Here is a 25,914-nt window from a genome sequence, read left to right as displayed (position 1 = left end):
CATCAACAAACTCTGTCCTTCCCTTTCCCCATTTCTTCCAAACGTAGCAGCTGTCATTATGGCAAAACACAGAGAGTCAAAACTATGTGTTCAAACTATGCTTGTAAATATCTAGCTTCAACAATATTGCTCACTGTACAGCATATATATTTCTCCAAACTATTAATTATGTTTTATGTACAAAAACAAAATTCTTGCAACAAGCATGTTTATCACTCAATAAAGTGTACAGTAAAATATAGAAACAAGGGGAAAAAATAAAGAATATATATGGAAGAAACTTTACAATTTATCTACAACATCAAGCACTGAAAATGTTCCTAACACAAAATGCCTTCCACATTAAAATGCTGTCTGCCTCCTCATCCTTAGCTGTGTTATTAGCAGTGATCACATTACCCAAAAATTTTACCAAAAAATTTTAAAATCCCTGGAATTTGTGGTAAAAAAATGTTGTTTTAGGTGCTGCTGTTGTTATTACCCAGTTGTGGTTTAGTGTGATGAGATAATTTTTTCCCTCATTTCTTATCAGTGCTACTAAATAAACAGTGACGTGAAGGCATAAAATTATTGTAACAGAAGAGGGCGCTCTAAAGCATGTGTAAAGTGTGAAGTGCTGCCTGACCTGACTGCTGGATTGGGCCCTGTGAATTTTATACGTGGTGACACATTTCAACCTCAAGCTTAAATGCGTTTTCTATTACAGACCGAAAAGCACACAATTGTGATGTGGTAGGAAAATATACACATTTCGGCAAATTATTGCACTTTCTTTTCTTTTTTTTAACAAATAAAAACAGGCAAAATGTGGCAGCCAAATATAGTCAACTGTCTTTACTGTCTTGTTAGATAGTAAAGGGACTTCTGCGTCAGTAGTTGTTAAACTGCCTGCAGTATTTCACAACAACAACAAAAAAAACCCAGGGAGCTGTTAAGACAGTACATATTTGTCCAGTTCTACATTTGAACATTTAGACACCACATGAAACAATTATGTGAATTTGCTCAAGTGAGATGAAATAGTCTATCTATTAAATTTTTAGGGTCCAATGATTAAACAGGACCTTGCAGAAACATTCACAACCACTGACATTCTCACATTGTGTCGCATTACAGCCACAGACTACAATGTATTTTTTTGTTTGGCAGACCACCACAACGTAGTGCTTAGTTGTGATGGGAAAATGAAATGACATAATTTTTAAAACAAATATAAATCTGAAACATACATTTTACCCCTTTCACTCTGATGCTACTAAATAAATCCAAATGCAAGCAGTTGGACTTTAAAATTACCTAATTATTAAATAGATTTCTTTTGTGTTGTTTTGTTAACACTTAAACACTTGAGGTTTGCCATAGAACCAAGGCTGTGGGAAGAAGAGGTATGTAGAGCTCTGCAGCACCCCCTAGTGGATAACAGATGACACCCAGCTTGTACATAAAAACCTTCCTAAAATACATGTTATTTAAAATTGGTTTATGTGAAAGGTACGGACAAGTTTGTTGAAAAATAAAAAAGGAATGCAAAAAACAAACAAAAACACAAGAACAATGTATTTTCCTGTACAGTTTTAGAAGGAAACTTAGACTACTTCACATCAATAAATTCCAGTAAATAAAATTATATTAATATTTTTTACGAGTTCGTAAATTAATTGTCCAAACTGACATTTATTTAATTAAATTAAAATTTAATGATTTACCAAAGAATAATTCCAGTACCTCTAACCTAATCTTTAACTCAATTTAATGTATTTTGTAGTGGTTTACATATTGGTGAATTGAGCTTAGTAGAAAACATTTCCAAAATACTGGTTAAGGTATTTGAGGGTGGAGACCCAACTTGAGATCCAGGTGATCTCCAGGAATCAAAAATAACGTCAGATGATTATTAATACCATGTTTTTGCCCTAAAATTCAGATTTTTTTTCTCAGAAAAGTGTACAGAGAGTGTTCACAGATTTGAAAGCCTTATTACCAGTTGTCTATACACCATAACTAGATGTTGTGTGTACACTACCGGTTTATCAACAGCATGATGCAAATTGATCAGGAAAAACAGATGAATGCATGACTTACTTCCTTCCTATACTATTTTTGTTTGGACCACTGTTTGTTCGATTTGACCTGATTATTTACATAATTTTTTTTAAATAAATCTTTTTTTTTTCTTTTACTGGATCAAAATCTCAGAGTGAAAATCTCAAATGTCTTGAGAATGTGTTGCTTTTAACAAAAAATAAAAAATAAAATAAAATAATAATAATAATAATCTGTTTCACTATTTTATTGTCTAAAAAGCAATACTGACATAAATATTCAGAACCAAAATTTGTTTTTCTTATTTAAAATAGCAATAATCAAATGAGTTAGCTTGAGTTAGTTGAAAATCCTCCTGTGTCAATAATGATCACATTCACCAGAAGCTGGGGGTGTTTCAGCAAGTCAAATACTTGTTTCATTTGTAACCAATAAGAATGTGTCTCTTGACACCTAACCTATCAGATTAAAGTGTACTTCTATGTGCAAATGAATATAAATAGTGCCTCCAACTTGCATTCATCACTTTCATCTTTCTGAAGACTCTTAGCTGTCAGTGAGAGAAAAGTTTGAAGCTTTTTCTTCTTCCAACACCTCAAACTCTCAACATCTGGAATCATGGTGAGCATAAAACATGAACCGCTGTTATTCATCATAATTTGTTACAAACTGTTAAGCTAATATAACAAAACTATCACACAAACATGTTAAGTGTATTTGGCTTTTCGAATGCAGGAAGCAATCCCCTCTTGGAGTACATTATGTAAGGAGCTGCATGAGCCTCATAGAAACTGAAACTGCTTGGGTGTTTTTATTTGGTTTTTGCTCCCACAAAACTTGCTTATTAAGCTTCATGTGTCTTTTTATGTTTTAAAGAAACTGCTTTCATCTGAGTATTTAATCAGGCACACTTACTTCCTGTTCGGTTACTGAACTTTATTCAAATGGGATTTTGTTCACACAAGGGCATCTGTTTTCTGACTTCTGAGCTGGAAAACTATTTATGTTTTCATTTCCAGTGTTCTAGTTTGACTAGTCAAATGACTGTAGTCATCCGATGCTGGTGTCTATTAACAAAAGAGCCCTTATCTTGTTGCTCTGGTAGGTAAAGGGCAGCCAAAGCCATGTGATTTGTGGCCTTGAAATGTAATTGAGAGGGAAAAATGGGATATACCAGCATTTTCCATTGCTTGCTTCATATATTTTAACATTTCTAGATCCTAACATTGAGATGATTAATCTTTTTTTCTTCCCTTGCACCACAGCGTGAGTGCATCTCTGTACACATCGGCCAGGCTGGTGTCCAGATTGGTAACTCCTGCTGGGAGCTCTACTGCTTGGAACACGGGATACAGCCGGATGGACAGATGCCCAGTGACAAAACCGTTGGAGGAGGAGATGACTCTTTCAATACGTTCTTCAGTGAGACTGGAACTGGGAAGCATGTCCCCAGAGCTGTTTTTGTAGACCTCGAGCCCTCTGTCATTGGTAAGAAAGATCACTCAACATGTTAAGAGATGAAGGGGAGAAATGTTCTGAATCTGAGTGTCTTGTCTTCAGATGAAGTGCGCACTGGAACGTACCGGCAGCTGTTCCATCCTGAACAGATGATCACTGGTAAGGAAGACGCAGCCAACAACTATGCCCGTGGACACTACACCGTTGGAAAAGAGATCATCGACCAGGTTCTGGACAGGATCCGCAGACTGGTGACTATTTCAGGAGTCCCATGTAGTTGTCAGATTAAATGAGATGTAACTCTACTTCATATGTGCTTTCCTTTGGTCCCCAGTCTGACCAGTGCACCGGCCTTCAGGGCTTCCTGGTTTTCCATAGCTTTGGTGGAGGAACTGGCTCTGGTTTCACCTCCCTGCTAATGGAGCGTCTTTCTGTGGACTACGGCAAGAAGTCCAAACTTGAGTTTTCAATCTACCCAGCTCCTCAGGTGTCCACTGCTGTGGTGGAGCCGTACAACTCTGTCTTGACCACACACACCACCCTGGAGCACTCCGACTGTGCGTTCATGGTGGACAACGAGGCAATCTATGACATCTGCCGGAGAAACCTTGGCATTGAGCGTCCCGCCTACAACAACCTGAACAGGATCATCAGCCAGGTCGTGTCCTCCATTACTGCTTCTCTTCGTTTCGACGGTGCCCTGAATGTGGATCTGACAGAGTTCCAGACCAACTTGGTGCCATATCCTCGCATCCACTTCCCTATGGCCACATATGCCCCTGTGATCTCAGCCGAGAAGGCGTATCACGAGCAGCTTACAGTGGCTGAGATCACTAACTCCTGCTTCGAGCCTGCCAATCAGATGGTCAAATGCGACCCCCGTGTGGGCAAGTACATGGCTTGCTGCCTTCTGTACCGTGGCGACGTGGTGCCCAAAGATGTCAATGCTGCCATTGCTGCAATCAAAACAAAGCGGTCTATCCAGTTTGTAGACTGGTGTCCAACTGGTTTCAAGGTAGGCATCAATTACCAGCCACCCACTGTGGTTCCTGGGGGAGACCTAGCCAAGCTCCAGAGGGCAGTGTGCATGCTGAGCAACACCACAGCTATTGCTGAAGCCTGGGCTCGACTTAACCACAAGTTCGACCTGATGTACACTAAGCGGGCCTTTGTTCACTGGTATGTAGGGGAAGGGATGGAAGAGGGTGAATTCTCTGAGGCTAGGGAGGATTTGGCAGCTCTGGAGAAGGATTATGAGGAGGTTGGAGCTGATAGCATGGGAGAGGAAGATGAAGGAGAAGAATATTGAACAGACATGCATAACTTGTCTAAATTTCTATTTCGATAACAATAATAAAGGTAGTTTTTGATGCACTACTCTACTTTACTTGACTTATTTAATCATATTTGTTCAATAAAGCCCATCATTATTCATACCTCTGGCAGGTTAGGATTTTACATTATTCATATTCAATCATGTTGCTTCTTTCTGATCGGAAATGACAGACAATTCCCAAAAGATAACTCTGATTTAAAAAAAGAATCTTCTTTTGTGTGTATATTTGATATTTTGTAAATGGAAGCTAAATATTGGTTGGAAACTGTAAATGATTTTACAAAGTGACAGTTTTATCTTGTAATGGGCTAGGAAGAAAATGCTTTAATCTATACATTTGTGAAAAGAAATGTAATATGTGAAAAATCTGAACATTTTCAAAGCTGAAATAAAAGTTGCACAACAGCCTTATGAAAAATATGTATTCTGTTCTTTGCACATTCTTACACCAACTTTTTAAACTTTTTGCATCCTTCTAAGCAATCAATAAAAAAAGTTTTGTTGGTATTACAACAATCATCTCAACTTGTTTTATTGCTGCTTTATTTCTTCAAGGTTGGAGCTTCTTCTTGTCATCACACTAATCTTTTGCTTCGTTCACTAATTCTCTAATAGTTTCAAGCTGGAACATTGGCTGAAAATGTTGAGGCCGTTACATTTAGAGCAGCTAAATACACACTAATCTTCTGATTTTATTTTATTAAGAAAAAAAAAAAAAACAAACTTTTTCATTAATCTTCAAAATTATGCACAGGTTAGAGGTTATGTAGAATGGAGGGAGTGGGCATCTTTACAATTCACTATAATCAGATGCAGTTTATTTAGAACTATTCAAGAATATCAAATAGCTTTTTCACTCAATACGTTACTTCTGTTTTAAAAAAAGGGAATGTTTCACCAACCTATTCATGCATAGGTGGTTCATCCTTCCTGTTGGTGTAAGTGCACAGTGAGAAACACAACACATAATCCAAATTCCTTGTTTCGTGCTGTAGCCATCTTTTCAAGGTGATGGGACAAGGGTACACATGACTTGAAACCAAATGTTCCAATATCCTTATGAAACACTTCTGTGTCAACCCACCCTGTAAGCAGGGGATTAATAATCACAGTTACATATTCTATTGTAAAATAAACACGAGCTACCCACAACTGTTAAAGCACAGGCTTGGTTATCCAATGTGGGCCTAAATGAGTGTGAAGGAAACTGACGACAGGTGTGACTTAGATCTGACCTGTTGCACAGTCTGGACAGGAAGTGACTGTACCATGAGTGTTTGAGCATGGCGACAATCAGGTAGTAAAAGCACAAAAAGAAAACAAAGAAAAGTCCCTTAGTAAGTTCTGTTCGGGCCACAATAAAGAAAGAAAAACATTGAAGTACAAAGCACTTTTTTAGTTCTAGACAATTTATCTACTTGGTCATGCAAGGTCATAAGATGCCCTCAAACTTCTGTGGTTGCACTCTTTCCAGTTCTGTTCAATATTTAAAAACAAGTAAACCTGCTTTTTATGCTACTCAAGTGACAGGGAGAGATAAATAAATTACTTTTATATCTCAAACATAAACTTTGTTGGCATTCCACTTCCAGTTTCCCAAGCACAGAGGAACAAAGTGGCTCTAACAACCATGGGCAAGGAGTAGAGGTCAGGGTCCGCCTACCAATCCAAAACCATGTTCACAATGGCATCGGCAGGAACAGTTAAAATGACTGGACCCAAAGGGGTGGAAACAGTGCTGGGAACCTTGCTGAAGATCTGGCAAGAGATTGCATGTGTTTGCAAAAGAGATGCAAAAAAAAATAAAAAATTGTTTTTTTTTCTTAACGAGGAAGAGGGAAACATTTCTTCAAATGTTTCCCTCTTCAGTTATTAACATAGTGTTTAATAACTGAGTTTAAGTACATGTACTATGCACGTATGCACACATTTATTTTGCAATAGACTTTACATTAGAGTATGATTTTGACTGGGGGAATATAACACATTAATTAAGTTGATCTGGACATGTGTATCATAGCTGTATGGAGCTGCAATGTGTTTTTCAACTGTTTTTTCACCAGAACAAGAATGTTCAACATGAATGTCTAGGGTTATGGGTCAGACGGAAAGTGAACCGCAGCACAGTTTTCATGTCTTGTGGCAAAAATTAAAAAGGAACTTCTTATGACTTCCCTTCAATTTTGGCTTTCTTCATTGCCAGTCTTTCATAAAGATTGATCAGCTATCAGTTACTATGGTAATCTTGGCTTTTTTGGTTCATACGCTCCTTGCCTAACCTTTAAACTCATCGCAATTGGACAATGTTATCTCCAGCATGCCTACAACAGTGCCACAGACTATTTTCTTATTAATTCTTATTAATTTTGTAATGTTTGATAGTGACTTTAAATTTGTCAGATCTGCTCAGCGGTGAAGAATCTTCTTTGCAAAGCGGATTCATAGTTCTGACAAATCATCAACACGGCAACAAACTGTCTAGTATAGTGCTGCTTTACTACATCAGATTTCTGTTTATTCCAGGAGTCAGATTAAGGTTGTATTATTTCTTTTTCAGTATAAGATAAAGATGTACTAAATTGAAATTATTGTCATGCAGCAGCAGCATGACGTAAATAAAACAGGAAATATTCTTAATATAAGTAAGAATTAAAGTTTTAGCCTTTGTAGTCCACCCAGAGGATGCATGGTCCACAAATAAACCATTGTTTGACCTTTTGATCTCCAGGAGCAAAGGTACTGTTTGAAGGAGGGGCTATTCTGAATTTAGGCCTTTTTAGTTCATAATTTCTGATTTGCTTGTAAGGACCAAACTGCACTGGGCTCTCTTAAGTTGAGGTCTCTACCAAGATACAGGAACATGTGCATCAGTACAAACACCAAGACATAAAAGTAAAATAAATACATAAATATGAGTCCATATAATTACATTTATTTAACAAAAAAGATTAAAAAAAGAATACATTATCATTCAATTGTTATTTAAGTTGGACATTTTAAGACATTTTGATCATTTTATACAAAATTTTAAGCTATTAGACATATGATATGCAACCTTAATCTTTACAGAGTACTTGACAACAGACAGATAGTAAATATATTGGTCAGGTAACGGAACAGTTATCCATGATAAATATAAAAATCTGTATTCTATAATAAGTATCTGCATATTTTGTTAGGGTGTGAGTGAGTTTCCACTTGTTCCTCCGTTTACTTCACTGGGTGGACTCGTTGCATCTTCTGGCTCCCTATGAATAACAAGACTGTCAATAAAAAAGACAAAATTGCATTGATTAAAGGTCGTATGGAATCTGAAAAGTGCGGCGATGCTTTGAGCAGCTTCCTTACTTCAACACTGACCTGTTTTGAGCGCGTTTCTTCTCTGTAAGAAACAAACAGGCACAGACGTCAGTTGCGTAGCAGGTTTTCACAGCATCTCATATTTCTTTAAAGCCCAATGGAGAAATACTGACTTTTTCTGTGCCTTATGCAGCAGAAACAGATGCAAAAGAATGAACACAAGGCTCCACACCCAGCAACAGCCAGCAGTGCCTGTTTGTAGCCTGCGGAAAAGTAGCACAGATTATTTTGTCTTCTGCCATAAAGTCGATTTCTTTTTTTTAGGACAGAATCTTAGTACTTGCGTGTAATTACTTGTACAAACAGGCCTCGGTCCAGTCCAGTGGCCATTAGCCGCACAGGTCACGGCTGATGAGCCAATCATGAAGAAACCCAGATGGCATTCAAAGTGGCAGGTTGAGTTAAATATCTGACCTTCTTTGGAGCAACTGTAGTTGCCATTAGAAAGCTGAGACAGAGGGGGGCACTGCACAGCTGGAGGCGCAAACAGATTGAAAACATGATGTAATATCTTGGAATTACATTCTGTGTAAAACATATTTGCTTAAAAACACAAAACATATTAGTGCAAGCAAAGGAAGTTATTGAACACAGATTCAATCTAGTAATTTAGTAATGCTGTATTTGAGGTTAAAACTATGTATTCACCAGAGCAAACTGGCTTTAGATCACTCCAGGTCCTGTTGGCCTTGCAGGTCACCGTATACGAGCCGTTTATGGTGAATCCTGGATTGCATTTAAAGCTGCAGGTCGTGTTGATTTCCCACCCTCCTTGTGAGCATTTTAGGTCTCCATTTTCAGGCTGAGACAGAGGGGGGCAATCTACAACTGTTGGCAAGGGTGGTTCAAACACAAAACCTGTTATGTAAGAACAAATACTTTTTCCAAATATTAGGTGTTTCAAAAAAGGACAGGAGTGCTGATGTGTGCATTTTTCGATAATTAAGTGGGGCTCAGGAAACAAAGGAAACAGGTGTTCTGCTTAATGCTATAAAGAAGAGCAGGATGAGTGCAAGAACAATGTCGATGACCTTATGCGGAAAGAGATAACAAGTAGGTCAGATGTGTGAACAATAATTTAGAAAGTGGTCCGCTTCAGTCTGTCTTTTTGCTCTTCCTCATATTTGATAAATTGAACAGATCTTTAGCACATTTGCTATTTTGGCACAATTTCTCCTGAAGTTAGATATTTCTGTCCTGGCTATGCACTGTGAATCTCATGCATTTCGGTCATTTAGAAACATCTTTATCATCACCTGTCTGGCACTTGTCTCCCTCATAGCCATCACTACACAGGCAGGCTGTGCTGTTTAAAGTCTCCCAGCAGCTTCCTTTCACACACGACGAGTCATCACACTGAGCTGTTCAGGACAAATATTCTTTGTTACTTCTGAAGCCACGTTGCACCTTTTTATTTTACTTTTATCTGACTTGCTTTCTCAAAATAATCTGTTCCACTTACCTTTGTAGCAAACTGGGTATTTGCTTCTAGCACACTTCTCATCGTTCCACTTCCCTCGGTTCTGTCCACTGTTGATGTAGATCTCAACACAGAACTCGGTGATGTGGTTGTTGTTTGGCTCACTCTCTGCCCATGAGTGTTCACCGACCCAGGTGCTGTTGTTACCAATCCACTTCCAGGTTTCATTTATGTGGTTTTTTGTGAGTCCAATCCAGTAATACGGACTATTGGTTCTGTTCGGCAATATGGAAACGATGTAGTCGTTCTCTGTCTGGTTCTGGATAACCACCATGTCTGTGAAATGCTCCTGGCACCATTTTCTAGCCTCAGACCAGGTCATTGTTTTGTTTGAGTAGTGGTATGTCCAGCCCCATGTTGCCTCTGAAAAGACAAACCCCGAAAATACATTAGGGAACAGAATTGATTTCCATACAACGACAGCTAATATTTATTCAGCTCAACGTATTCAAATCAAAACCCACCAAGAATGATGAACAGAAGCCACTTCATCTTCAATTAGCAGATTTACCTATTTAAAAGGATAAAGTGAATAGTTAACAATATTTAATAATCTGCAACTGTATAATGTCTTACTTACCCAGAACTGCTGATGTAATAAATCATCAAAAACTGTAAAAATGCTTAATTTCTAACATTTGTTTTCCCAATTATATCAAACAGAGAACCTCGTACGCATGAGGTTTATACAGTAGATTGGCACAGCTTTTGGGCATTGAAGGAGTTTTATACTTTCCCAACATTATCATAGAATAGCTGGATGTGTGTCATAGTGGCACTGAATGATTTATTGGTCTAGCGCTTATCTAGAATTAATGTTTTGGGGGAAATCCACTCATTTCTGATAAAGGTGACTCAAGGGGCAGATTTTTCGTTTGTTTCTTCTCAGTGCTAATAGTTTTATGGTTTGTTTCTTTACGAGAATAAATAATTTGTTTCTATATTCATCAAAATATAGAAAAACTACTCACCAGGTGAAAAACTGTTCACCCGTAGTTTCTCACAGGACAAAGCTGCAAAGTCTAGCATCGATCACCTGGTTGATTAATGTTAGCCTTTTTTTACTTTCTTAGGAATCTGGGAAGCTGTGTGTTACAGCACAAGATCAATTTTCCATATAGTCCTTTGTTATATTTTATTATTTACTTCTTTTAGAAGATTATTTCAAAATGATCTTGTGTGTTATTATTAATTGTAATTTTTCAAAAAGCAGAGCATGTTATTCAGTAAAACAGCAAAACATACCTGTGTGGTTACCCCAGTCAATGTGTTTTATACAGCTTCATGCTGTTTTATCTTTTGTTTTGTTTTGTTTGTTTTGTTCAGGACTTTTCATTTTGGTGATACTGACACTTCACTTGACATGAACACTTGCTTAGAGGAAGTTGCTATTTAACTATCTATTCTAATCTGTTTACAGCATTATACAAGAGCAAAGTATAAACTAATGTACAGTCATAAAACAGTCTTTGTGTAAATCTGTGCACAACTGTGAACAATATCATCAGTGACAGCAGAGGTCCTTCTAAGATAAATTGTTTAAGTTGGGAAACATTTTAGGGAAAGAGTAATGAAGAAATGCTAAAATTAGCTTGACAGAGTTTAACAAGTTCAACATTTTTGTTTATAATGGCTCAAGCAATGAAATGAGGACTAGCAGTTTTACAGGGAATGACTATTCAACATTCCTTAGTATAACAATGTGCTCATTTTGACTGACATGACATGAGTAAATGATAATGCTGTAGAACAAAAGAATTGTATGGAAGCAATTGATACATGTCCAAAAGAGTTTGCAATTTCTTGGAAGGAATAAGAAACTGCTGCTAAAATCTGTGGAAAAGACTAAATATTATGGAGGTTGAGTCAGCAGTTATAAGAAATTTAACTCTGATAAGGAAAGAAATTGAGACGTTACATAAAGAAGTAATAGTATCTGCCGTGAACTTTGACTTTGACTTATTCTGTGTTCCCCTAAAAGTGCTGACAAGCGAAACAGCCACTTCTCAAAAACAAGAAATGCTGATCAGTTGTGGAACAAACAACTTCAGCAGTGTAGTTTCCTTCCTGGTATGCCAATCAGAATTGTTCATCTACCCCTGTTGACCCCGAGGTCAGGGCAGAGTCAGGAGGACAGGATGGCTGTCATCAATCACTGTGTGGGAACATTTGTAGACAGATAGGACGACTGAACCAACATACAAGTAGGACCTTTGCATTGGTAGCAGGACCTCTGAACTTAATGCAGAAACAAAACTGACCTGTTATATAAGACATGATGATGTGAGCACAATAATGAGTACAGTTTGGCATCTTGCTGTATTTAACCATGTTTATTAAGATTATTCGCATATAGAAAACTCGCCCATACACTCACAGATGCAGATGAACTACAGCTACAGGAGATGTTTGCATTAAATCAGTTTTATACTTAACATTCAGAAATACAGATCCCATAAATAATACTATATAAATACTGATAATAATATGCCAAAATAATTCACAGTACACTCACAGTCTTATAAAACATTCACAGTAAGGCCAAAGTAAAATACGTTTCCAGCATACTGATAGTGCTACAGAACAATATGTTCAACATCAAACTCCCATTGGGAGAAAATTCACGCGTGCTGCGTCCATCCTTTCTGGTTAAATCAAGATTTCTGTCTGTTACTTTGTGAATATCTGTGGCTTAGATGAGACTGTCATCGCTGCTTTTGTAGACCTGAAGCGGTTCTTCCGAGTCAGAGGTGCTGTAAGGGAAAAAAAAAATTAAGAAGAAAACAAGGTGAGTGCCGTGATTCTTCTAATTTTATATTTAACTTGATAAAAAAAAGAGAGACATAAATGCAAAATTTACCTGTTTAGCTCAAACTTGGATGCCCTTTGCTTCATTTTTTTCAAGATCCACATGGTCAGAGACACACCGGATGCCAAAGCAGTGGCTCCTCCTGCCACACCAGTGGTAATAACAGTGGCAGGAGCCGGAGTAGCTGTGGAGACATTGTGAAATGTGAACAATCTGACCAAATTTACACTCAGCTGTGCTTCGAGCCATAAATTCTTCTTTTATTTGAGTATGTTTTATTTTCCTTTTTCTTTACCTTGACAAGTGGGGTTCTTTCCGGTCCAGCTGCCACGACGATCACAGGTCAGGATCTCATGTCCATCTAACATGTAACCCTGGTCGCATGCGAAGGAGCACTGAGAGTTGAAGACCGGCTGGCTGTCTGAGCAATTAATACGACCGTTTTCCGGAGCGTCAAGACGAGGGCACCTGATAGCTGAGGGATGAGGAGAAATGATCTTAAAAAATAAATCTTACAATTATGGCAATAAATCTCTGCTTTCAACAACATCTACACGTAGGCCATTGTTTATTTATTTTTTTTTCATACCTTTGCAGGTTGGTAGGGCCTCACTCCACTGTCCGTCTTGACTGCATGTAGTGGTGTTTGCTCCCCGCAGCTCAAAGCCGGATTCACAGCGAAAGCTGCAAGTGGAGCTGGGGTCCAGGTCGGTTGAAGGTTTGCTGCATTCTACAACCATGTGAGCTGCCCCATCCGGATTCTGGCAGGTGATGGCTGTCATGGGAGAGTGTGAAATGTATATTTAGTGAAGGCTTCGTTGACGCATAGCAGGTATGAAGAACAAGATGTGTATACTCTAAGACGTTTCTCACCTTCGCAGTGTGGCATTGTCTCGCTCCATTCTGCTTCTTCTGTGCATGTGACCTCGCTCGGTCCCACCAGGCGATGACCAGGGACGCATGTAAAGCTGCAGCTCTTTTTGTAGCTGAACCTCATCTCCGCGTCATCTTCGCAGGTCAGGGCACCGTTTTCAAGATCCAGCAGGGCTGGACACTGGACAGCTGCAACACAGAGTGATAGTTTTAACCTTTGGAAGAGTTGTAAAATGTCCCAAAGTAGGGAAAAAAAAAACATAGATTGAAAAGTATGTAAAAAAATAAAAACAGAGAACAAACCTGTGCAGGAAGGTATGGCATCAGTCCACGTTTTATCTTCAGAACACTGAATGGAGTGCGCCCCCTGCAGTTCGAAGCCTGGATCACAGCTAAAGCTACATGACGTTCTGTAGCTGAACCTCATCTCTGTGTCACAGCTCAGGGCACCGTTTTCAAGATCTAGCAGGGCTGGACACTGGACGGCTACAACACAAAGTAATAGTTTAATGTAAGCCTCAAGATGTCACAACAAAAAAAAAAGACTATTAAAAACTTTGCCAAAAAAAGACATGAAAGACACATACCTTTGCAGGTAGGAATGTCATTGCTCCACTGTCCATCCTCAGAACATTGAATGGTGTGCACACCCTGCAGTTCGAAGCCTGGTTCACAGCTAAAGCTGCAGTTCTTTTCATAGCCATGTCCATCTTCACATTTCAGAGAGCCGTTTTCTGGATCCTTGAGGGCGGGGCATTGAACAGCTGCGAAACAAGGCCTTATTAATAAACCCCAATTATTTTCTTATAACATAAAATTATAGCTAAGAGAACCATGATAAGAAATGTTATTTTTAATTCTGTAAAAAACAAAACAAAAAAAACAAACACTTTAGCTGAAGCCTCACCTTCACACAGCGACATCTTGTCACTCCAAACAGCCTCTGATGTACAGGTGATCGTCTCTGATCCGATCAGGTGGTAGCCAGGGGCACAGCTGAAGCTGCACCTCTTTCCATAGCTAAACCTCATGTCTGTATCATCTTCACAGGTAACGAAACCGTTGTCTGGATTCTGGAGGGCCGGACACTGAACAGCTGGATGACAGAGAACAGAAAAAAACGAAGCTTTTCAGTACGTCTGAAAGACATAAATGTTAACTTTATCATCACAGATGGCATTTAATCTGCATTTCGGAGCTGTTGAATTGTGAACAATCAGTGGCCGTACCAACACATGATGGCTCTGATGCATTCCATTTTCCAGATGATTCACAGTGCAGAGTGATGGAGGACGAATCGTCCAGCTCGTATCCGTCCATGCAGATAAAGCTGCAGCTGGAGCTATAGCTGAAACTTCTCAGTGGATCAGAGCACTCCATAAATCCTCTTTCGGGAGCAGACAGCTCCTGGCATTGAATCACTGCAGGTGACAGGGCACAAAACGGATTAGGAGTTTTAGAAGCTGGTGCTGATGTAGATACTGACTAATTTCATCTTTGTGTTGCAATTCAACTTACGTTCACATGTCGGGGACTGCTTTGACCATGTCGCTGTTTCTTGGCATTTCTGAGGTTCTGACATACTTAGCTGATATCCTTCTTCACATGAATACTGGCACAAAGAGTCATAGGAGAAGTTCTTGTGCTTGTGACTGCAAGTTACGCTTCCGTTTTCAGGAGCGATCACTTGATCTTTGTCGCATTGCACAACTGCAAAACGAACATAACGCATTCAGATGTTTTAATGCCGCAAGCATCAAAAAAATCTCCACCGCAACTAGAAACAATAAAGTACAATTTCTCACCTTGCTCACACTTTTCTCCATAAAACCCTGGAGAGCATTTACACATGTGGCTGTTGATGGTCTCCACGCATTCACCATGGACGCATGAGTCGCTTTTACAGGCAGCTGCAAAAAAAATACCACAAAGCTGATGAATCCTCAGAATTTTAGTCTTTAAGGATGCCTTCATGATAACATGAACAAAACTAGAAAAAAGAAAAATAAAGTCCTCACCTGTGTAACACAAAGCGGTCTTTTCCTTTGCGCACCGCTCGTCATTCCATTTCCCTTCATCCTTTTCCCTTTTAATGTACATCTCAACACAATCCTCAGCTTGGCCTGAGGTTATCCCGTTCTGGCCATTATTTGGTTCACCATAAGCCCAGTTGGTTGCTTCTGCTGTGAGTGATTTGTTGGTCCCGACCCAGGTCCAGACATTATCAACCTTGCGGATCCCAATCCAGTAGTAGCCAGCTTTCCTCGGTAGCATTCTTTTCAGGTGCTCGATCTCCTCTCGATTCTGGATGGCGACCATGTCTGTATAATTTTTCTGGCACCATTTTCTGGCTGACACCCAGTCCATTGTGGTGTCTGAGTGGAAGTAAGACCAGCACTCCACACCAGTCCACATGCACAGCACTTTGAAGAAAGAACAAAGACACGTGTTACACTGTGGGATCATAAAGGATCATCAATATGTTTTCATAAAAGCTAAAAAGTGACTTTTATTAATGAATTGTATTTTTACATACTTGAGCAAGAAAAGACAAATGGCATCCACGAGGCAGACATGATATATCGACTGTTTTTTGTTTTTAAATCCAAAGATGAATTTCTGTCAAAACAAACAAAAATTGTGCATTAAGACAAAGCAATGCCACGTTTTGCATCAGCAACTTGATCACAGCAAAAAAATATATAAAATAAAAAGAAATCTAGTGAACTCACAATTTTAGGGTTGATGGCTGAACAGTTCAACAGTCTTCTGATTCTCCTGAAACGATTCTGAGCTTCATTTGCTCAGGAGCCTGTTTTTATACTTTGCTCTGACCCGGTTCAGGCTTCCAGGAAGCTTTCATTCCAGTGAAGCATTTCCATGGAATTTCCCCGAACCTTATGTATCATTTCCTTTCACTTCTTCATATCTAGACACTTTCTCTTTTTTTTTTTTACTTTCAAAGAGAAAATGTTCATTCTTAAGTGGGATTTTTATGTAGGTTTTGTTTGTGCAAACTATATACTAATAAACTTTATTATTTATTTATGCTACCTTATATTTAAATGTGATATCATTTCATGTCATTCAATTAAAACTTTATGTACTGTATTATTCTTACAACATGAAATTGACATTTATGTTCATAAGTATCACTCAGATTGATTTTGAGTCTGAATTATTCAAATCAACTTATTTACTTATTTCTTCGTTTGTTTATACATTGTTTGATTAATTCTTTGTTTATCTAAACTTTGTTTAAATTTTAAAAAAATCACTCTTTCAGTCTGGTGTTATTATCAATGTTCTCCAAACACAAGAAATGGATTGCGATAACCAGAACCATGCACCAGATATTAAAATAAACAAGCCGATGAACACACACTCTTCTTTGCTTTCTGAGAGAATGTATGGTTTAAGACCTTAAACCTTGAATTAATTTAATCAGCAATGTACATATTTTAGGGACGTGTCCTGACTAAAATACCAGAGTGGAAACTAAAGTCAAATTTACTGCTACAAATGTTACGCAACACGTCTTTGGCATGATATCATATTTAAGGGAGCTTTGGTTATCTGCTTTCACCAGTTTCCTAGTGCTGACTCAGTACATGGAACATGTGAGTTATTAAAGTAAATAAAAATATGTGCTTTAGTCAGTTCCGGTAGACTGGGCATGGCACCACTTAAGATCCTGAATTCTGCGGAAGTATTGCACGCACGAATGGACCAGGAATCAAAAGATAACATGCATTTCGTAAAAGCATGTGGAACAACAGAGCCAAATAGGCAGGAAAAAGCTTCTGTACATGATCAGAAGAATCTGGGAGGCCCACAAAAAACTCTTTGAGTTTGCGGCTAACAGAAAATCTCTGATGGTTCATATTTTGGTATGAGCCATCATAAAACTGCTGATGAGCCATATTTTGGATGTCACTTTTGCGGTGGTTGATCCTGAGTTTATTGCCCAGGTGTGACCAAGGTATTCAAGTTTTCTTTATCTAGTTGTCTATTACACTATTCTGTAGGGAGGGCGTGTGAAAGATTATTTTTCTTTGTTTTGTTTTCATTAGAATGGAGAAGCTCGCCTTTGCACCTCAGTGAACTGTCTGACTGTGTTTTAATAGTTCAAAGAAGAGTGGCCGTCATTCGACAGAGTGGGTGGATGGCTGTGCGTGCGATGTGAGTGATAATATGGTCTGCATGTATATAAAGTGTGCAAAAGAGGTCTAATCAGTTGACATGTTTGCACTAGCACAACTTTTAATCTGCTAGATAAGAAGGCAAGTTTAATGTGAATGAGACATGAAAAAAACTGCAGCTCAGTAATTGATGTTTGATCATCAGGTCCCAGATAAGTTTCCTGACAAACTTACCTGATGAGTCCAGCTGTTGAACTACAGCATCAACATTTCACCTCTAAAATGAAGAGCGTGCTGACTAGGAGTAACGACTTGGAAGGATCAGTATCAAGCGAAATTTCCTCCAACATCTCATTGTTACTGATGTCAGGGCTGGATGATAAATGAAGCTTGCTACCCAATACACCCTCATCTGCAAAAGCGGTATTGTGTATTTATTTTTTTTTTTAGTTTTTTTAATTCTTTTGTGATTCCTTTCCAGGAACTCAGATATTCTTGTTATTTTTCAGAGTGGAGCTCTGATTAATTTTGACAGAAAATGTTTCTTGGCCATGTTCTGTGAGAAGCTGTAAGAAATAACAGTATCTACTTCCTAAGAATTGTGAACATACAATTTTCTTGGCAAAGATTTAAGAGTAACTCAGCTACATCATGTAAGAAGTACACAAATTAAATTCAATTACTGTTGTTGAGCTCCTTACAAGAATGTTTTACTACTTTTTTTTTTAGCTCAGAGTGTTATTCCTTTCCTTTCTGTATATTTAAAAGCAACTCTTTATTTGAGCAGGTGGAATTAACATTTGATTAGTATTGGCCCCTGTTTATATCTTTTTGGAGGATTCAATGGTCAAACCTCATTTTCTTTTAAGAAAAAGTCTTTCTTAAAAGAATATGACTATAAAGTTGTTTGATTTTGAAAGTTTACAAAAAAACAACTAAAATAATAATTTTGCACCATAAATGAAAATAAATTAGATCTTTAAGTTTCAAAAGTCTTCTAAGTACATGTGTGCTCAATGTATCTTCATCTGTAAACAGCAAAAACAACCAAATAAATTGATGAGCTGGTGTCCAGCTGTTTCAACAATGTGAACTGAACAGATGTTAACCTAAACTTCTTGGCCCTTCACTTTTATGCCAAAAGGTTTTCCCAACAAACAATGTGTAAACATTAACATATGTTTCATAACCCAAAACTGAATCAGAATTTCCAGAATGAGGACATCATCATGCAAAGAGGAGAAGCAAAAAGAATGGACAATCTTTGATAACGCCCCTAGGGAATGGGAAAGCTGTAGTTTAATGCAGGCGTAGAGGCGCCTGCAGGCTGACTTTTTCTATTGCAGACAGTTCGTTTCCTTCCTTTCTGGCTCGAGGCGTCGGACAGCAGTCACTGCTCCTTGACACCTTGCTACCTCTTCCTCTTCCCCAGAAAAACAATATCAACTCTTTGATTAACTCACACAGGACTGCACCCTGGGGTGAAATGAGGGTTTTAACACTTAAAACAGATTTAATTTAGAGGAGGTCATCCACCTAAATTTTTGTACCTGCTCATTGCAGGGCAGGTGATCTCATGCCTCTCTCCAGCAACAGGAAGGGCGCAGGAGTCATCCTAGATAAGTTCTTTTCTTATTTCTTCCCTACTTATGAACCCAGGATTTTCTTGCTGCAAGGCAACAGTGCTAATGACTGCTCCAATATGTAGCTACAATTTGGACTAGACCTGCAACAATTTAAATTTAGATTTGTGACCTAATTACAACTGCAACACACACAAAAAAATAATTTATGCAGAGACAATAAAACAGCTTTGCAGATTCTCAAAAACAACACAGACCAAATTGCATGACATGAAGTTACTGAAAGTAAATGTAAAAATGTTGACAATAGCTTATTTTGCATCCAAGTTAAACATGAATTTGTGGCTTCCTCTCAGTCCTTTGTCTCCTTTGACTCCAGTCCCAAAGCTACAAGATAGAGTAATCATTGGCAAGATCATCTAGGAAAATGTTTAACAAGCAATATCAACATGCAGGGACCTAAAATTATGACCTTTAACCTAAATCTATGACTGTCTTATGGAAAAAAAAAAGGTTTTGTCAGGAAGCGACAAATCAAAAGCAACACATCAGCGAAGCACAACAGTCTGACATAGAAAACTCTAGCCATTCTCTTTATAGTTATAAAGGTATCTGTTCTTTTATCCAAATGTTTCTGACAAAAATGTTTTTTTTTTTAAATGCTTTGCTGATGCTAACAGCATCCAAAACCCTTAAGACTAATGCACAGTAGTTCAAACCGAAAACAAAAATGGCATGTAGTTTTATGAGTCCTGAAAACTGTTTTTGTGCATTCTTCAAATCTGACCTTTATAAATGAGTGACTAAAAGAAACATTGTTGAAAGATTTTAGCCTATATGCATGTTGTTATTGTTGCACTTCATCGTGAACAAAACACACCAATGATAGAACTTGGTGGTGGCAGCATTATGTTGTGAAGATGCCTTCCTTCCTCAGAGACAGGGAAGCTGATCACAGTTGATAGAAAAGACGGCTCCAAAACACTTGGGATCTGGGTTGAGGTTCAACTTCAACCCAGACATACAACCTCAGTTCTAATGAAATGCATCATATTGAGTTTCTTATTGATTGATCACTCTAATGACTGCAGCATATTCATGTGTTAGAATGGTCGCCTCAGAGTCCAGACCCAAACTCAATTTAGTATATCAACTGAGTCCTAACAACTTTTACTACTTCCTCTTTAAAATGTAAGAGTTATACACTCTTTCATATGAGGTCTGTGACTTCTCTTATTCTTTTTTTTTTTTGCCTGAAACCAATACATCTGCTGCAAGTGCATCCGAAAGACGTTAGCAGCAATGATAAACATCAATGTTGCTGTCAGCTGAAATGCTCTTCGAACCAAAAATGTAATAATAAAATATTAGGTTTATTATTCAAACCATGTTATGATTAACAAAGACCAAAACCATATCTGATAGGCAAGAGCAAATCAAAACAAACATGGACAGAGAGCAATACAATCTCTTGTTGAAAACTTCTGCCATCAGATTTAGCAATATCAGTTTTCCTCAAATCTTGTGAAGCATTGTTTGAAAAATCTGATTATAGTTGTTGTGTATATTGCTGTTAATAGAAGCCAACCAGTAAACATCCACAAATACGCAAAACAAACATGCATATTTGTGTACAACTTGTTCTACAATCGTAAACGTTATGGTCTCAGAGGTTTGTTGAAGGACATTGGCAAACAAAAAGCCTCCCGAAAAGACAAGAAAAAGACAAGGAAAAGACAGCCAGATCTGCAATGGAATTGGTTTTGATCAAAGCATAAATATGTAGCAATGTCCCAGTCAAAGTCCAGACTTAAATCTGTGACCGTGAACTTTAAAGATGCTATCTCTGGAAGAGGTCTCTGCCCAATATGACTGCTCTTCTGCTATTTTGGGAGGAAAAAAATTGTCAAAAATCTCAGTCTCTACATATGCAAAGCTGATAGAGACACACTTTAAATAACCTGCAAGTTATTTAACATTAAATAACTTGCATATGGGAGTAACTTGTAAGTTATTTAACATTAAATAACTTGCATATGGGAATACAAAGGCACAACCCTTTAGATATTTCTCAGTAGAAATTCTAATAAAAAAGAAATAAACATGTATCCACTTACTGGCAATTCACACTGACTAACTACTTTGTGTTGGCCTCTTAAATAAGATCCAAATAAAATATTTAAGTGTCTAGTGGAGACGTGCAAAGTTCAAGACGCAATAATATGAGGTCTGTGTACAAAGCGAAACGTTTCATGTGTTTGCCACGCGAGGTCACCAGCGTGCACACTCGACGCGTTGCAAGGATGTGGTGTCAAACTGCAAATGCCCTGTCGCTTTAAGACCGGAAATAGAATTCCTGACGCAAAAGGAACCAATCGCGTGAACGTATCATGCTCAGCGTGCTTGGCAGGTCTCTGATCAGTCGGAGGCTCACTGATAGTGTATGTAGATCTGTAGGCACAATGGCAGAAGCTCTGGCTAAAATTCCCGATGTTGAGATTGATCCCGAGGGGACTTTTAAATACATACTGCTAAGAGTTAAAGTAAAAGATGGCGATGCACAGAAAGACGTAGTACGAGGCACTAAAAGTGCGGAGTACCACAGTAAGTTCCTAAGTTGCAGGTCTGCTGCAAGAGGAGCGTTAAGTGTGTCAGTTCTGCTTTAAGTGTTGTGTTTGTGCCCATCAAACCGGACTGTCCGCCAAAAGTTCAGCCGCACAATTTTTAGCACGCTTTCGAGAATGAAGAATGCAGACCACGGCTTTAGGAGCTTTACAGTCAAAATAAATAGCTTTCACGTGTTGGTTATTTGACTTGAGCGATTTAAACCTATTTTTCTGTTATCTATGCAGATCACATATTTGAGAAGGTCAGTCCAGCTCTGGAGGCCTTAGGGATGGAGTGTAAATGCCTTGGAGGAGGGAAGATCGAGCACAACAACAAGGACAAGAAGATCAGGGTGTTTGGAGAATCCACAGTGAGTGAATTAAAATTAGACAGATTTAAAAAATATATAGATTTTTTTTTATTTTTATCTGTTGTCATATAAATGCTTTCTTTGCTTCTTTTTTCAGGCTTTTGGGAAAGCAGACCACTCTGTGTCTGTTGAGAAGTTGAAAGCTGTCTTCGGTGACTATGAGGTCACTTGGTCCGATGACAAAAAATAGGAGCCTTGTTCTCATTTCCAAATGCCTGCCTGTATTTATGACACCAAACCACAGAATAATAGTTTAACCATCTGGTCTGTTATATTTTAAATACAGCATTAAACTCTTTGGTCTCAGTGAAATCTTGTATAAAATGCTTTGTATATTTTTAAGGCCAAGTTCAGTCATTTTCTTTTTCTTTTTTCTGAAGGCTAATCAAGGATCTTAAAATAGACAATTTTCCCCATTTTACCGTTCTGCTGGCATCACTTCATGAAAATTGGAGTTTGTTTGCCAAGCGTAAAGTCCATACAGGAAGGAGTGAGCAAGCTGGAATGACGGACGCATCCTGTTAAGCTGGGGGAAAGAGTGTTGTTTTGAAAGCCACAGGCGGATAAGAATTATTTTTTCCCTTTCCATTTTGGCACTTTAATTACAAGACCCTTTTTACAGAAAATAATGCAGTTAGAGTAAATTGTCTTAGTTTCTATTTGCTGTTATTACAGTTATTACAGTTTTAGCAAGTCGATTATTTTATCAACATTAGTTTTAATGTTAAATATCCTAAATTTGTGAAATGTAAGGCCTCAGAGGTTTGTTAGGGGACATTAGTGAACAAACAAATCAGGAATACATCTTTGTAAAATTTAAAATTAGGGTCATGTTTTAAAAACAATCATTCAATCAAGTTTATTTGCATAGCACATTTTAGCAAAAAGGAGGTTCAAGGTACTTTAATAAAAACACAAAATTACATAGTTATAAAGAAGACACCATACAAGAGTGTACTTTGAACATCTTATGAAGCACTGTTTAACATATCTGAAAATATGTCTGCTCTGAACTTACCAACAGTGTGAGAAGTAGAAGCAATTAGGAGGCCTATGGTGACTCCATGGCAGCTGCAGAGATCTGCTGCTCAGGTGGGAGAAGGGAAAACTGTAACTCAACCACACAGCAAATCTTTGTAGGAAAGTCACAAAAGTTGTTGAAACATAGCCTTTGGAAATGCATTTTGAAGTTTGCCACAAGCCATGAAAAAACACAATAAATACGTGTGAGAAGATGTTCTGGTCATATGAGACCAGAATGTAGCTTTCTGGCTAAATAACTACATCACCATGAAGACACCAGCCCTACAGTGACACATGTTGGTGGCAGCATCAGGCTGTGGCAATTTTTCTTTTTCAGTAGGTGAAGAAAACTGCATGGCTCTTAATATTGGGCAATCCTGTTAGATGGCAAATATACTGTGGCTGTTTTTATGTCTTGAATATGTTTTTTCTCTGTCATGAATGCAGAAGCATATATGCTTTTTGTTTTTATTTTGTAAGAATTCAAAGAGAAGACTTTTTTGTGGTTGAGAGAGCTAAGATCACATTTTCCGTTCTGTTTTGGGTGTTAAACAATGTCTGGATCTGAACAGAACAGCTTCAAAGGCGTACCACACATAGTTCTTGCTAAGTCAAGTAGGCATCCCCATTCTTTTGCTCAGGGTTTTCCCCTATCTGAAATTAGTTACAGTGAAAATAAGATGTGGCAGACGAGAACAGATTTAGCTTCTCCGCTCACACTGCCAGAGCTCTCCTCTGTTGTACTTGACCCTCATCACGAGGTGCAAGGTGAACACTGATTTTTGGCCATGTTCAATCAGCCACCCGGTGACTTTAAAAGAAAAAAGAAAAGGATCTTTCTTTCCGGTTTCCATTCAAATTCCAACATGGTTTCCTGTCAAGCGATAACCTCCACATTATCTGCAAACTGGAGGGTCAGAGTGGGAGGCAGCATTCATAAGCTCCTCAGACACATCCCTTTCTTGGAAAATGCATTAATTACCGTAAAGACTGAATGAACAATATATTTTAACATTACTCTACATTAAGTGGGAAACGAAAAGGAAGTGTCATGTTGTCTGGCAGAGCAAGTTTCCCCATTAAAAGTGTTTTGTTTTTTTTTCTTATTTCATTAGCCTCTGGGCTAATTGTGTTATTCTCTCACCAATATTTTATATGTTTAACTTTACTAGTAAGAACAAGGTGGCAAATTTGATTCCATAAAAATGATTCAATAAAAATGAAAATATGTAGTCACATCAAGTACAGCATTAAAAAAACAGCATCTTCAGATTCAGAGAATCGTGCAAATGAGTAGGATCTCCTTAAAAGAAAATGTTCAAATCTATGTACAATTGTGCATAAGAAACAACAGACATGAAAGGGAAATCTGCAAATACTGGCAGGGAGGAAAGCACTGTTTGGAGCAGTGCTGGTTTTAGAGTCTAACAGCTGCTGTGAGGAAGAACCTCTTATGAAACCTGTCACTGAAGAAGCTCAGTTTTCTGGTATTTAGCGAATAGAAATAATTTTAGTTATTCTAACTAACCGTTTGATTTTCTTTTTGTTTGGTCTATGTAGACGTCTGATTTAAACTACATTTTGGAAATGTTATTTACATTGCCAAATATTGCCTTCAATATTTGTTTTCATCTTAGGCTGCACCTGAGTGATTCTTGCATGTGATGTTGTTATGTTCATACTAGGCATATTTTTGGGCAACCTCAGTTCACACTATGTCTGAAGAGAAATTTTAGCTGATTTTGTTATGGTAGAAATTGTCATGATGTCCCAGACATCTTTCCTCCAAGTGGACTGAAACCAATGTCACTTTTGGAAAGATACGCATCTCTGCAGGAGTCCATTTGTCCAAACAAGAAGTTAGTCATTTCCTGCAGCTTGCAGCTCACACCTCTGGCTGCTAAAAGAGAAGTCACATGAATATACGGCATACTTTACTTCCATGCTTTAGAGCTTATCAGCAGTACAATAGCTTACTGGCATCAATCCATAAGGTCAGTGAGGTCAGAGAGACGATTCCCAACTTAAAAGTAAAAAGCCTGTATTTGCTTTGCTAATTTCTTCTGAAAATTATGTTAACATTCATTAACATAGACCTAGATACACTTATTTGGTCATTAATTTTTTACAGTACCATTAGAAATGCTTGTATTAATATTCTACAAATACAGCATAAGATTTATGGAAGGAAGTTTTGATATAGAAACTCACTTCAGGTATGGAAACTATTTGAAAAGGCTGTACACAATTAAAAAATAGCACACATAAGTGTATCTGCCTAAACATCGTAAATTTATGTTATCAGTTACTTCCGTCGAACTATGTAAAAACAACAGATGTGCTGCAGTCCCGGCCTAATTGTAATGAAAGCGTTCTGTGTTTGGTCAGGAATAAAACAGTGTGTGGGGAAAACACCTCATTCGGAAGGAGTTAGCTACAATTCACAAATGTCAAGTATGTCATCTGTTGAAGAGCTCACTGCTATTTAGTTTGTCCATCACTGAATTGTGAGTTTGTCTATGATCATCACACAACTTGATGTTTGTGTTTCATCAAATTAGATGGAAGTACATTCAGTAGTTGATAAACTACAAATTATTTTTAAGGGCCTTTTGCCGGTGTAATTAATTTATACATGGAAATTGTAAAAATATATGGCATTTGTTAATGCTTACTTATCCCCAATATAAATAAATATGTTTGCTATAAAACAATTAAGTAATGAGGAGAATCAGTCATGGTGAATCTGTTTTGTTAATTGCCAAGCTTAGTGAAAGGCCAGTGCATGATTCCACAAACTCTGATTTAAAAAAATTGTTTCAGAGAAAAT

The 25,914-nt window shown here is 37.9% G+C and overlaps 4 protein-coding genes across 5 annotated transcripts; 2 read left to right on the top strand and 2 right to left on the bottom strand.

The window, feature by feature from the left end:
* The first annotated feature begins 2,365 nt into the window (after nucleotides 1–2,365).
* Nucleotides 2,366–5,275, top strand: LOC103463573 (tubulin alpha-1C chain-like). Its single transcript, XM_008406996.2, has 4 exons — nucleotides 2,366–2,664; nucleotides 3,309–3,531; nucleotides 3,604–3,752; nucleotides 3,836–5,275. The coding sequence occupies exons 1-4, from the start codon at nucleotides 2,662–2,664 to the stop codon at nucleotides 4,808–4,810; spliced, it is 1,350 nt and encodes a 449-aa protein (XP_008405218.1). The 5' UTR covers nucleotides 2,366–2,661; the 3' UTR covers nucleotides 4,811–5,275.
* Nucleotides 5,276–7,802: 2,527 nt separating this feature from the next.
* On the bottom strand, nucleotides 7,803–10,371 carry LOC103463571 (L-selectin). Of its 2 annotated transcripts, none has more exons than XM_008406994.2 (9): nucleotides 10,258–10,371; nucleotides 10,142–10,188; nucleotides 9,660–10,040; nucleotides 9,454–9,558; nucleotides 8,846–9,025; nucleotides 8,492–8,671; nucleotides 8,311–8,400; nucleotides 8,198–8,219; nucleotides 7,803–8,085 (listed from the first exon to the last, which is right to left on the bottom strand). In XM_008406994.2, exons 2-9 carry the CDS (start codon nucleotides 10,167–10,169, stop codon nucleotides 8,013–8,015), a joined length of 1,059 nt encoding a protein of 352 aa, XP_008405216.1. In that variant the 5' UTR covers nucleotides 10,170–10,188; nucleotides 10,258–10,371; the 3' UTR covers nucleotides 7,803–8,012. The 2 variants fall into 2 exon arrangements, with proteins under 2 accessions (XP_008405216.1, XP_008405214.1); XM_008406992.2 differs by having other exon boundaries at nucleotides 7,804–8,100.
* Nucleotides 10,372–11,989: 1,618 nt separating this feature from the next.
* Nucleotides 11,990–16,257, bottom strand: sele (selectin E). The gene is made up of 14 exons (XM_008406995.2): nucleotides 16,092–16,257; nucleotides 15,896–15,978; nucleotides 15,378–15,782; nucleotides 15,165–15,269; nucleotides 14,878–15,069; nucleotides 14,589–14,780; nucleotides 14,267–14,455; nucleotides 13,947–14,123; nucleotides 13,663–13,845; nucleotides 13,360–13,548; nucleotides 13,076–13,261; nucleotides 12,782–12,961; nucleotides 12,538–12,670; nucleotides 11,990–12,430 (listed from the first exon to the last, which is right to left on the bottom strand). Exons 2-14 carry the CDS (start codon nucleotides 15,933–15,935, stop codon nucleotides 12,370–12,372), a joined length of 2,232 nt encoding a protein of 743 aa, XP_008405217.2. The 5' UTR covers nucleotides 15,936–15,978; nucleotides 16,092–16,257; the 3' UTR covers nucleotides 11,990–12,369.
* A 5,190-nt stretch (nucleotides 16,258–21,447) lies between these two features.
* On the top strand, nucleotides 21,448–22,373 carry si:dkey-51e6.1. Its single transcript, XM_008406990.3, has 3 exons — nucleotides 21,448–21,688; nucleotides 21,937–22,061; nucleotides 22,159–22,373. Exons 1-3 carry the CDS (start codon nucleotides 21,475–21,477, stop codon nucleotides 22,249–22,251), a joined length of 432 nt encoding a protein of 143 aa, XP_008405212.1. The 5' UTR covers nucleotides 21,448–21,474; the 3' UTR covers nucleotides 22,252–22,373.
* The last annotated feature ends 3,541 nt before the right edge of the window (nucleotides 22,374–25,914 follow it).

This window comes from Poecilia reticulata, chromosome 4 (genome assembly GCF_904066995.2).
Source record: "Poecilia reticulata chromosome 4, P_reticulata-male-v2, whole genome shotgun sequence".
NCBI lineage: Eukaryota > Metazoa > Chordata > Actinopteri > Cyprinodontiformes > Poeciliidae > Poecilia > Poecilia reticulata.
This window is presented reverse-complemented; position numbering and strand designations above follow the sequence as displayed.